General features: G+C 43.7%; 1 protein-coding gene and 1 pseudogene across 2 annotated transcripts; both read left to right on the forward strand.

The window, feature by feature from the left end:
* Nucleotides 1-702: 702 nt before the first annotated feature.
* LOC311429014 (zinc finger CCCH domain-containing protein 11A-like) lies at nt 703-5,957 on the forward strand (annotated as a pseudogene). Its single transcript has 10 exons — nt 703-877; nt 1,078-1,197; nt 1,977-2,100; nt 2,531-2,733; nt 3,372-3,491; nt 4,029-4,109; nt 4,404-4,514; nt 5,247-5,309; nt 5,576-5,677; nt 5,881-5,957. The product of its transcript is annotated as a zinc finger CCCH domain-containing protein 11A-like (transcript).
* Nucleotides 5,958-6,469: 512 nt separating this feature from the next.
* On the forward strand, nt 6,470-10,330 carry LOC311429016 (zinc finger CCCH domain-containing protein 11A-like). The gene is made up of 6 exons (XM_084540181.1): nt 6,470-6,957; nt 7,183-7,259; nt 7,971-8,163; nt 8,804-8,973; nt 9,388-9,449; nt 9,994-10,330. Exons 1-6 carry the CDS (start codon nt 6,483-6,485, stop codon nt 10,259-10,261), a joined length of 1,245 nt encoding a protein of 414 aa, XP_084396307.1. The 5' UTR covers nt 6,470-6,482; the 3' UTR covers nt 10,262-10,330.
* Nucleotides 10,331-11,606: the final 1,276 nt, after the last annotated feature.

Raw genomic sequence — 11,606 nt, forward strand, 5'->3', positions numbered from 1 at the left:
TCTCTAAATGCGCTGTTTTTTTTTTGTTTTTGTTTTGTTTTGCTTTTTGGTTTTTATTTTTTTGAAGAGCTAACTAACCCTGGCTGCATCCAGTCTGAGAGAGCATTCAAATGGACTTGCTTCCTCTCTTAGTTATAAGCTGTTTAAAAGCGCATCCTATGTTTGAATTGTGGATGAGAGGTTCCCTTGGCAAAGTGAGGAGGAAAATTCTTCCTACCCCTTTATTATTAATTCACGGATTCAGTCTTGGTTCGGCCTACAGGAGCAGTTAACTGGAAGCCTTTGAAGATCGATAACTTTGCTGAGGTTGTCCAGGTAGGTGAAATCGAAGACCCACAGGGCCTGGAACGTGCTGTTTAATGCGTCCTAACTGTGTTCTAGAGAAGTTATTTGTAGCCATAGTTGATTATTGACTCGCATGTATCATCAGGTGTTTTTTTAAGGAGTGACTCCGTTTTCAGGCTTCCAGATGTGCTCCAAGTCATATTATTGAGGATGTGGAAGAGAACGCTTGCTGACAAAGCTCCTGGCAGCTTTACAGAACTTTAATATTTAGTTAGTTCATGTAACAGCTGATTTCAAGGCTTTGCTCTCTTTGAGAGACTGATAACTTGATTTGATTAACTGAAGAAAGCTGGAAAAATGTTGGTTCCTCATTATTTTTCACTTGTTACTTTCTTTCGGGTTACTTTTAAAAAGAAGATTTCACTGATCACAAGCCAGTAGAAGACTTTCAGCCCAAGCAAGGGTGAAGACAGCTCTCTCCAAGAGCAGAGGAAGTCCCTGTGGAGAGAACCCGAGCTTGTTAGCAGAACTCGTCGGCATGTCTAAACAAGGAGACGATTGCTACTTCTATTTCTATTCTACCTGTAGCAAGGTATGGCTGGCTTTCCTTTGCTTTGCTTTTTTTCCCCCTTTTTTTCAGGAAGGAGTAGATTAGGAGGAGGAAGCACACTGGTCTTTGGTTAACTTGAGAACCAGATAGATTGTGAATTCAGTTGTAGCACCATTAGGCAGCAGCATGGCCATTTTTGAGGCTGTACTCTATTTTCCTTGTTGGTTTCCTTTTGGTTCCAGGGAGACAAATGTGCCTACCGCCACTGCGAAGCTGCTCTGGGCAATGAGACGGTCTGCAAGCTGTGGCAGAAGGGTCGTTGTTTCAGGAATGTCTGCCGATTCAGACACATGGAAATTGACGTGAGTGCCTAACAATGTGTTCTCAAAATAAATCCACAAAAGCATTTTTCAGTGCCGTAGGTGTACTGATTGTGCTTTTGCAGGATAGATTTGTTTGCTTCAAAATCATACTGGTTTCTGTTACCAAGAGGGGGGGTGGGAGGAAGCAGAGGGAAATAAAATCAATGCCTTAGGTATGTCTTAGCAAGATATTTGTTTATTTTTTTTTATTAGATGCTGACAGTTTTCTCAAGAGATGCAGAATAGCTGTTAAATAGACTGCTAAAACCTGCTGGAGCAGGGGGGTAATAAACAGGCTGTTCTATCCTCATGGGAGCAGGCTTGATAATGAACTATCAGGTGTCTTCTGACCCACAGTCCTTCAGACAACGCTGTTGTAGCTGCCTGGGGTAGGAAGTGGGGAAAGTTAAAGGTGCAGCAGAACTAAGTGTCCAAGAAGTAGTTCTAGACAGGGTTAGCCTAGGCAATTTCAGATGTTCTTTTTCCCTCTGAATAATCCTAGTATAATCCTAGGTGTATTAGTTTAAGCCACCCTCAACTGATGTCTGAGAGTGCCTGTCTTCTCAAACTGAGTGATGACCAAACTAAATGTGCATAGTGGTTACAGCTTATGCAAACTTTGTGAATATGCCCAGAAATACTACACTTAACTGAGAAACTGACCTTTGGAATGATGTTTCAGCACTGTGTTGTGACAGCTGTCACGATCTGGAGCTGTGCATCTCTTTGCAAGCCTCAGGTGCATGTTATCACGAGCTTTTCTTTCTTTCTGTCTTCAGAAAAAGCGCAGTGAGATTCCTTGCTACTGGGAGAACCAGCCGGGAGGCTGTCAGAAAGCCAACTGTGCTTTTCATCATGCAAAGGGACGTTACATCGATGGACAATTCTTACCACCAAGCAAGAGTGAGTTTAGGTCCTTTTTCTTTAAGCGCTGAAGAATTAATTTTGAGTAGTACTTAGTGGGTGCCAATCCTGTAGGGGGCGTCAGGTAACTGTTCATTTGTGAGGGCAGGAAAAGGTCTGCAGTCATAGGTGTACTGCACCGAGTGTACTGCTGGTGTTTGTTTTCTGCTTTCGTGCTCAGCTTCTCTTTGCTTTGTGTGATGTTTGCCTTGCAGTTTGCTTCCTGTTGTTTCCTCTTTTGCTGGGTGGTAGGGAGATGTGTTGTTGTTGGAAGGGAAATCATTGTTCACGGTGTAAGCAGTGATGGGATGGGCAAAAGGAGATGCTGAATTCGTTGTCTGTGTGGGTTATCTGCCTTTGCTACCATCTCTTTGCATTGTGGTCAAAGTTTTAAACTGCCATATTACCGATGATCCTCGTCTTCCTCTAGCTACACTGCCAAGTCCGCCTGAGTGCGCGGACGATGATCTGAAAGTGGCTCAGATGTCACTGCAGCAAAACAAACTTTCTGTCCAGTCAAATCCCTCTCCACAGCTAAGGGGGTGACGAAAGTGGAAAACTCTGAAAATGTCCCAAGCCCTACACACCCTCCAGTTGTAATCAATGCTGCAGATGATGATGAAGATGATGATGGTGAGCATGTTTTGGTTCTTGGAAGGAATTTGTGCTGTAAATGATTGTGTAAATCTTTGGTTCTTGAAGGAATTTGTGCTGTAAATGAATGTGTTAAATCTTTGGTTCTTGAAGGAATTTGTGCTGTAAATGAATGTGTTAAATCTTTGGTTCTTGGAAGGAATCTGTGCTGTAAATGAATGTATAAATCACAGATGACCTGAGGTCTGACTAGCGATAGGGCAGGCAGTCTGGCCAGGTCACTGGTGGCTTTGTCTGGCAGTCAGTGGACAGAAGCTGAAACGGAGGAAAGCTTAGAACCACTCCTGGCTTTAGCTGGTCTTTTGTGTAAAGTTCTATGTGAAACTAGGAAGGAAATTTCTTTTTTCTGTCTGAAGAGCAATGTGTTGTGTAGTAGTTAAAGCTGCAGAGAGAATCTAGAGTCCTAGATGTTTTGTCCTAGTGTATTCTACTTAGGAGTTCATCAGGTCAGTGTAGCTGTTTAAAAACAAACAAACAAACAAACAAACAAACAAACAAAAAAAACAAAACAGCAACAAAGTTTTTTATATGAACCATGGGCTGAAGTGTCACTGCATGAGCTACGTAATCATGACCAACCTGGTCTATGCATAACTGAATCGATTTTTCCCCTTCAGACCAACTTTCTGAGGAAGGAGAAGAAACTAAAACTCCCGTCCAGCATCCAGCTGCGGAAGGCAAAAATGGATTACGGGTGATTTCCACTCGGAAAGGCAGTTCTACTACTACTAAACAAGGTATGCCAGCACCTTAGTAGGATAAATCAGAAGAACTTGACAGTTAAGTCAAAAGCAGCGTGGTGTAAAAACACAACAAAATGTAGGGGTGCTGAATGGAGTCGGTTATTTCCATGATCTCATTTCTGCCATTAATACCATCATGTGCCCATTGGGTCAGAAAGGTGAACTCCTTTTCTTTACTTTTGGAGAACAAAACAGGGCCACAGCATGGAGTTTAAATGGCTGCACGTGCAGCCTTGCAACCACTGTTGATAAGCCATATCTAACGATAGAGGGATCTAATATCGTGTAAATGGATTAAAATGTGGATCTAATATCGTGTAAATGGATTAAAATTAAAACTACATTTTGAACCCTGAAGGATGAAAGGAGGGGCAAAATGCCATTGGTTCTATGGCTATTTCACTTGTGAGGAGTGTTGACAGGCTTTATTCGAAATACTTCAGAAAGTTCCTGAGCGCTAAGAAGCCTGAGGACCTGTGGTCCTCAGTGAGTGCCTCTAAGCCTGTCTCATGAACTGTTTCCTGTTTTCAGAGGGCAATCTGAATTTTGGAATAAAAACACTTGAGGAAATCAAATGGCAGAAGATGAAGGAAAAAAATAAGAGACACGGTGGTGAGTTAATATTCCCTACTTTCTTATCCTGTTCACGGCAGGTGATGGTGACTGGGAGCTGCTTGAGGGACAGACTTCCATTTTTAGCTGGGGGCATAAAGCAACCTGATTCTCAGCCAGCTGGTATTCTAAATGGGAGTTCAAAGGGCAATCAGAGGCAAATTAGTCACCTCTCTTCTTTACATGCTCTGCTTGCTGTATTTTTGACAGTAACAAATCATTTAAAGTTTTTTGTTCTTTGTGATAGTTTTTTATGTTGGGCAAACTTCCTTACGTTTTGGTTGCTCTGAACAGAAGGTTCTTCAAGATCTTCTCTTCGTCCCGTTGATTCTATGATTTTTCCTGCTCCAGAAGAGGAAAATGTCCGGACAGTGGTGAGAACTGTGACAGTGTCTTCCAAGAAAGGTAATAATGAATGCTTTTGTTTTGATTTCATTACTCCTAAACTGGAGGGTTAAGCAATACTTAAAACAATTCACCCATGTTAGCCTTCTGGTGCTGCCTTCTGTTCAAAACGTGCTTTTATGCTTAAAGTCCCTGGTTGTACTGGAAAGATTTGGTGCTCAGGTTAAGTGCAGCGGCAGGAGAAAAAAAAAAAAGTGTCAGTATGCAAATAGGGGGGTAACTGAAAAACAGAAGAGTAACGAGAAGAAAGAGCTGTAGAAGCCAGTGCTATATAAGAAGCAATTTCTGAAGCATTAAAGAGGCGTACAGTGGCAGGTGTGGACGCAGTATGACAGGAGTTTGTATATAAATTGTTTAGAGCTGTGCAAATGCCTTTTAAAGGGAAAAAAGTGTGGAAGTACTTTTACTCGTAGACATTCACCTTAGAAAGGAATATTTCTCAGCATTTGTACCTAAGAATATTTTGCTTGCTTATGCAGCTTTGTTCTGCACAAAGTATAGGTGTCAAGCAGACTCAGATTCACTCTCTACTATCTCAGCTGGAATTTGAAGCAAGCACTGAGACTATTAATATTTTTTTCTATGTTAATTATAGTTAAAATATGAGTTTATGTGGTTTAGCTGTCAAAAGAGTGTCTGACTGGGGTTTTTTGGACATGGGCTAACAGGATACTATTTCTGTTGGCTACTGGTTTCTGTGAAATAGAAAAAAAAAATTCCCTTTTGTTTTAGGGGAGGAACCTGTGGTTCGAGTAGATCTTGCTGATAGACAAGGAAAACGGAAAGCCTCCGCGGGTAAGAACTTTTTACGAGCTGTTACGTAGGTGCTGCCTTCTATATATGACTGCATTAAAGATTATTTGTGGTGTATGAAAGGAAAATACATTGCAGTGGAGATCTGTGTTGACGGCAGAAATGGGAAATAAATAAATAAATAAATCATTTAGCAGCTGAAAGGCAATTCTATGAAAATATGCTTGAAAAAGAGAAGCTTATTGTTGACTGTTCTCAAACCTTCCTGCAAAGAAAAGTTCTTACAATATTCCTTGTTTTCTCTGAAGATGATGTAAGCAGCCTTCCAGTGAAGCGCAGCCTTGCTGAAAGGCTGGGGAAGAAGGTAGAGGCTCCGGGAAATGCTGACAAAGCACCCAAGAGAGAGACAGGTACTAAACGGGCATCTGGATTGGATTCCTGGGTTTCGTATTTAGTCTTTCTGTTTGTCCTTTTCCAGTGATGTTTCTTTTTGCATGTTGGCTGAGGTCGTAATCACTGGGATTCAAAGTCACCTTTCCTGTCTTGTTTTGAAATGTGAACCTGAAGTTGACATTATGCAGCCTCCCTAATTCGTTCTTTTTCTGTTTTGCAGTTCGAGTTCCCAAGTCTCTGAAGGACAGGCTGGGATTACCTCCTAAGCAGACCAGTACTGAGAGAGGTAACAGCTAGATATTAAATGTGCTTTCTCCTCCTTCCTTTCCACGAACTTGGACTGCTTTCATACATCCCTACAAACTAATTTAAACGAAAACAAAGAACTGACGCCTCTTGCTTGAGTGCTGAAGCTCTTCTGACAGCCACTATCAGAACTCTGGCTCTAGGTGTGTGTTTATTTTCTACTTGTGCCTTGTCAAGGTTTTTAGCTGCTTCTGTGAACCGTTACGTACAATTAGAATAGAACCACTGCCAGGAGCAGGAATTTGAAATGCAGTCTGAAAAAGTAATAAAGTAAAGCAGCATTTCTGTGTAGCAGTTCTCTCTGGATAGGGCTGGTCTTCAAAATACAAGTGGCTCAGAGGAAGAGGAGAATGTTGTCCTAAGGATATTGTTCTAAGATGCATTATTGGGAACGCTCAAGATGAGTTTTCCTTAGTGCTCTGACAAATTTTGGAGACTTAAAATATTGCTGGACTCTCTTTAGATGTTGGTGCTTCTCCTCATTTCTTGATGATGACAGGGAAGGCTGCTAAGCCGATGGGAGAGATCCATGTGAAAACACTGGAGGAAATCCGTCACGAGAAAGCTCTTCAGAGACGCGAAACTCAAGCCAAAGCCCAGGCTGAAGGGCATGGTAAAACTGAAGATTCCAGCGCAGGGGCAAGAGCTGCTCGTGCAGGTCGCATCCAAACTTTCTCTGAAGCCTTGTCTGAAAAAAAGAATAATCGCTTGGTAGAAGAGAAGAAAAAAGCAGGAGAATGCCATAGCAAGAGCAAAATTCAGGGTGAGTCCAAGAAGCAGCTCGCTCTGTCCGGGCCCAGCAAAGGGCAGGCGAAGGAGCCGGCAGGAAAAGTCAAGCCAGAAGGAGAAGTGCGTGTTAAAACCTTGGAAGAAATAAAGCGTGAGAAAGCTCTGCGGATGCAGCAGAGTGAAGGAGATGTGCCAGCTCCCTCAGCACAACCCGGACCTGCCCCAGCAGAGCAGAAATCTTTATGGAGCACAAAACTAACAGGTAATAAGATGCTTTAATGCCTGCCCCAGTGAGGTGCTTCCCATATTGAGCAAGTTCAGTTTGCTCAGGATCTGCTTCATGGATAAATGCTGAATGGCTTGCACATTGTAGCCTTTCTCTCTCTCTCTCTCATGGGACACAAGGAAATAAATGCACAAAGGAAACAAGTACCCAGCTTTCTTTATTTCTGCCGTTGACAACACTTTTTTTTGTCTTTTTTTAAAGCACCTGAAAAAGAAGAAAAGAAGGCAGTGGAATTGAACCGGCCTTTTCCTAAACTTTCCTCTGGACCTGATGTACAGGTGAGTCCTCTGTGAAGACACACATCCATTCGTACAATTTCTGATAATTCTGTCAAGTTTTGTTACTCACCGTGTGCCACCCTCTTGAGTGTGTTCTTACCCTTCAGCAGCTGGTAGGAGCTGCAGTGCAGTCTAAATCCTATCGCCAGCAGCATTTCCAGACAGCTCTGTAATCCTCAAACTTGGAATCAGTCTGTCTATACCACAGCAACAAAGAAACCCTGTTAGCACCAGCTGAAATCTACACAGTTAACGTGGAGGGAATTCTTTTTGTTCTTACTGACTTGATCTGTCAGACATGAAGGATTTAATACAGAAGGCCAGAGTTCTGTGTTCAAGGAAATCAATCTGTCAGTGGATACTGTATAGGGGAACTTGTATGACTTTCTGCTGCTTAAAAAGAATGTGATAAATAGATGTACAGCAGAACACCCTAGCTGTTTAAAGAAGCTTGCCATAGTGGATATTGCAGATATGTGAGACTGTGTCCGTAGTAAAGCATGGCTCTTGTTACAGGCAGAATTTTATGGAAAAAAAAAAAAAACAAAAACAAACAAAAAAAAAACCAACAGTAACCTGAACGAGATTAATATGCTGTTCCACATCAAGACCATTTTGGAGGGATTGCTGATCAGATTTTCTTAACGAAATCTCCACGGATTTTATTTATTTTTTTTGTCCTATTCATGCACTACTTTTCTTTCCTTCTAGCCCACTCAGCAGAGTGGAACTCGTAAATGTCCAGAGAAGAGCTTTGAAGAGAGACGGTGGGAGAAGTGGCAACAGAGAGAACAACAAGAGAAGCTTCGGCAGGAGGAAGCTGCTGTCAAATCTACTGCTGGCTTCTTTAATACTGAACCAGCAGGGAAAGTGGCAGCTCAATTTCAGGGCCAGGAAGCTAAAAGTAAGTGTTGAAGGTTAAGAGTTACTTAGGTTGTCTTCTGAAATACAGACAGAAGATGACAATTCTCATGCTGTAACTCTGGCTGGGTGCATTTGGCCACGCAATGCTACGAAGCGAAGGGTGTACTTTCTTTTTCTTAGTTTGTTTCTTTTCCTGCCAGCCAGATGTTAGGTAGGGAACGGGAGACTAGAAAATGACACTACAAATGTGGACTTTGTAGAACAACTTAACTGTGGGACATCACTGCAAGGGAGAGGAAGCTGGTACAACAGTTGCATACACTCTTGTCCTACTATAACTGCTGCTTTTTCCTTTCCTAGCGGGAGCAGGACTTTAAATATAAAAGCCGTCTATATTTGTGAACCTAGCTTGCACTTAGGATTGCTATGTGTCTGAGGTTTCCCTTGTCCTGGATTATTATTTACTGTAGCTCTTCGGTTTCTTTGTTCCTTTGTATGGATTGTTGGTAGACAGAGTTTCCTATGTGGAAAAGATTCCTGAGAATCCAGGCAATGGCGGTGTAATTGTGCTGGCCAAATGCATTTAAGTGTGTAGAAGGACTGTGGAAATGATTAAGAGAACCTGGATTTTTCCTGAGGCAGAGCAAGACTGTATCAGTTCTCTCTTCCTTTTACTCTAGCCAACTTTATGACACCTGCGAAGCCTTCGCGTGGGAAAGTCACTTTCCCCAAGAAGAAGGCACTGAAACGTAAGGCACCTGGGAGTTATCCCTCTGCCATAGCAGCTGTGGAACTACAGACTGCCTTTGATGCTGACATGATGGGACCTCCAGCCAGAAAAGCAGCCATGGTAAGGCCAGGGGCTAATGCAGCGATGGATCCCTTGTTAAATTTCTACCCTCCTCTATTTGAAAAGGTGGAAAACTCAAACGTTCTGCAGGCCTTCTGTTTCCTTTGAAATCCAGTAGCTGTCTCCAGGATGCTTGTAGAACCCTTCTGTATTTATGAGATGAATGGCACTCTTTAACCGGTACTCTGATGCTGTGATTTCTCTGGTGTGCGGGATTTTGTCCATTAATGCCATGTTCTTAAAAGACACAAGATCATGAGTAACCTCCAGGTGAATGTGAACTTTCTTCAGGAGCACCTTGGTTTTGTATTTTGGCCACGGCTCCGCAATGCCAGAGGAGAAGCAGTGTGGAGGAAAAAGCTATTAAGGAATCTTTTACCCATGTGTCATAAATACTGTTTTGCTGCTTTCTAGGGTGTTTCAGACGTGCCGGAGCACGTCCCAGCCATCAGACTTGAAGAAAATCCCCCAAACAGGTGACAACCCCAACTTGTTCTTTTTCTTAATCAGTGTATATCCCCAGGGAAACATAAGTTCTGTCACATGTGGGAAAAAATGAGGGTTCTGAGATAATTGAAGCCAAAATCCATCAAAGGAATAAGTCACCTGAAACCACTTTCTAGCAGCTAGCAGGATTGCTTAATTAGGCTTTCTTGAAATGCTGCAAGTCAGCACAGCTTTCCGGTGACTTCTTGGGTTGTCTGAATACCTGAACGAGGATGAGGTGAAGTTCTACTTCCTCGTGAGGTGATAGATGATGAGTAGTGTCCTCTGCCTTTTGGTCCTCAAGAATGCCACCTCAACTCCAGGTGCCCTGGCTTCACAGATAAACCCCCAGACTGAAAAATGTACCTGGTAACGCATCGGGCTCTAAATGTAGCCCTGGGTTGATTGATAACAATCCCTGTGTAAGATTGAAGCGTAGGAGGGCTTGCCTACAATTTTAAGAGCCGGTTTGCAGGAAAGGGATTTCCCGTTAAGAAATGGCATATCCTGATTGTTCTTTCTTGCTCTCCCAAGACCTGAAGTGCGTCTTGGAAGCCCGGAAAGATTTGAGGAGCAGATGGAGATGGATCTCGAGACCTCGACCTCAGCTTCTTCCCAGCTAGAAGAGGCACGGACACACCGGCTGAGTTCCACAGGGAACGCGCCCTTATCTGCGGATGAAGATTTTGAGAAGCTACTTTGGGAAACCTCAGGAGGCAGACTGGAAGCCGAAATCGACTTAGACCCAGGGAAGGACGAGGATGACCTCCTCCTTGAACTCTCCGAGATGATTGACAGTTGAACTGCGTAGTCCTATGGTAGAATTAAAAAAAAAAAAAAAAAAATTAAAACTGTTCTTCTTGTTGGATACCCTGAGGTGATCCTTTTTCTAACTGAGGCTTTGCAATGAGACTTAAAGCACGGTCCAAAGTGGTAGAAATTGGCAGGATCTGCACTCAGTTGTCCTAAATTTCCCTGCTGGTCAGAGTTAAGGTCTTGTGCATCCATTCTCTTACCTTCGATATTGAGAGGACAAAGCACTTCTTTTGGCACAGAAAGATCTCCATTGGCACGCCATGGTGGCTGCAAATCGATCTTCTGATGGAGCGATGCTCTGAAGGCTTAAACGTAAAGCTTCTTCCTTCCTCCGCCCTTGGCACAACTCGATGTTGGGCACATTGTGAAGCTTCGGTGTTCTGATTTCTCGGACAGTTGATAGCCAAATCCTGGAGTTACTATGTCAACTCTTGACTTTTACTCGTGTATGCCATTGTTTTGACTGTACCCGTGTCAGATGATGAAGCTGTAGGGGTGGCAGGGAGCAGAATCGTTATTGCAGTGTGTTGTGGACCAAACTTGCTGCCAGGAGTGGGGGTGGGGGTCAGCCCACCCAGCCTTCCTTTCAATTATCAGGGAGGATCAAATGGTGAAAAGCAGCAGCTCTGCCATGCGGCTCCGCTACCCCCACTCCCTTCTCTTGTGCTGTACCAAAGTTCCCCCAGGCTTTGGTTGGTGCTTTTTGCTGGTGTGAGGACTCCGGGGCGAGCAGTCGGGACTCTGCCGCAGTTACGGGGTCGATGAAAGGTTGTTTAAGTGCCTCTTGGTTTTAAAACTTGCTCCCCTGAGCTGCTGGCTCTGCTGCCTGCTACAGCAAATGTTCGGGTCCCATCAGCATCGCGCTTGGGCGTGGGCACTGACTCTGCGGAGGACAAAGCTGAGATTCAGCTGAGATTCAGGAGATGTGCGGCGTGCTGGTGGGCACAAGGAGCCCGGCGTTTCCCCCTCGTGTAGCCGGGCGTGCAGGGGTGTTCCCTTGTGACTGGAAACGTGTTCTTCACCAAACGTGTAGTATTCACCCGATGGTATAACGCTCAAATGTCAGATTGCTCATTGAAACTGCCCCTGAGAGTTGCTCCTCGGAGCGTTTGGGAGCTGTCGTGGCTGTGGCTAGCAGGTATTTCTGAACACATGAGAGAACAAAAGTGCTCAGTGTTTGTGGCCCGACTTACTCTCCTCCTTCGTTCTGCAGAGGTCGAGGATCCAGGTGTGGCTCTATGAGCAGGTGAACATGCAGATAGAAGGCTGCATCATCGTGAGTATCCGCACGTCCCCATGTTTCATCTTTCATTTTGCCTCATTCACAATCG

This window comes from Aythya ferina (genome assembly GCF_964211825.1).
Source record: "Aythya ferina genome assembly, contig: HAP1_SCAFFOLD_239, whole genome shotgun sequence".
NCBI lineage: Eukaryota > Metazoa > Chordata > Aves > Anseriformes > Anatidae > Aythya > Aythya ferina.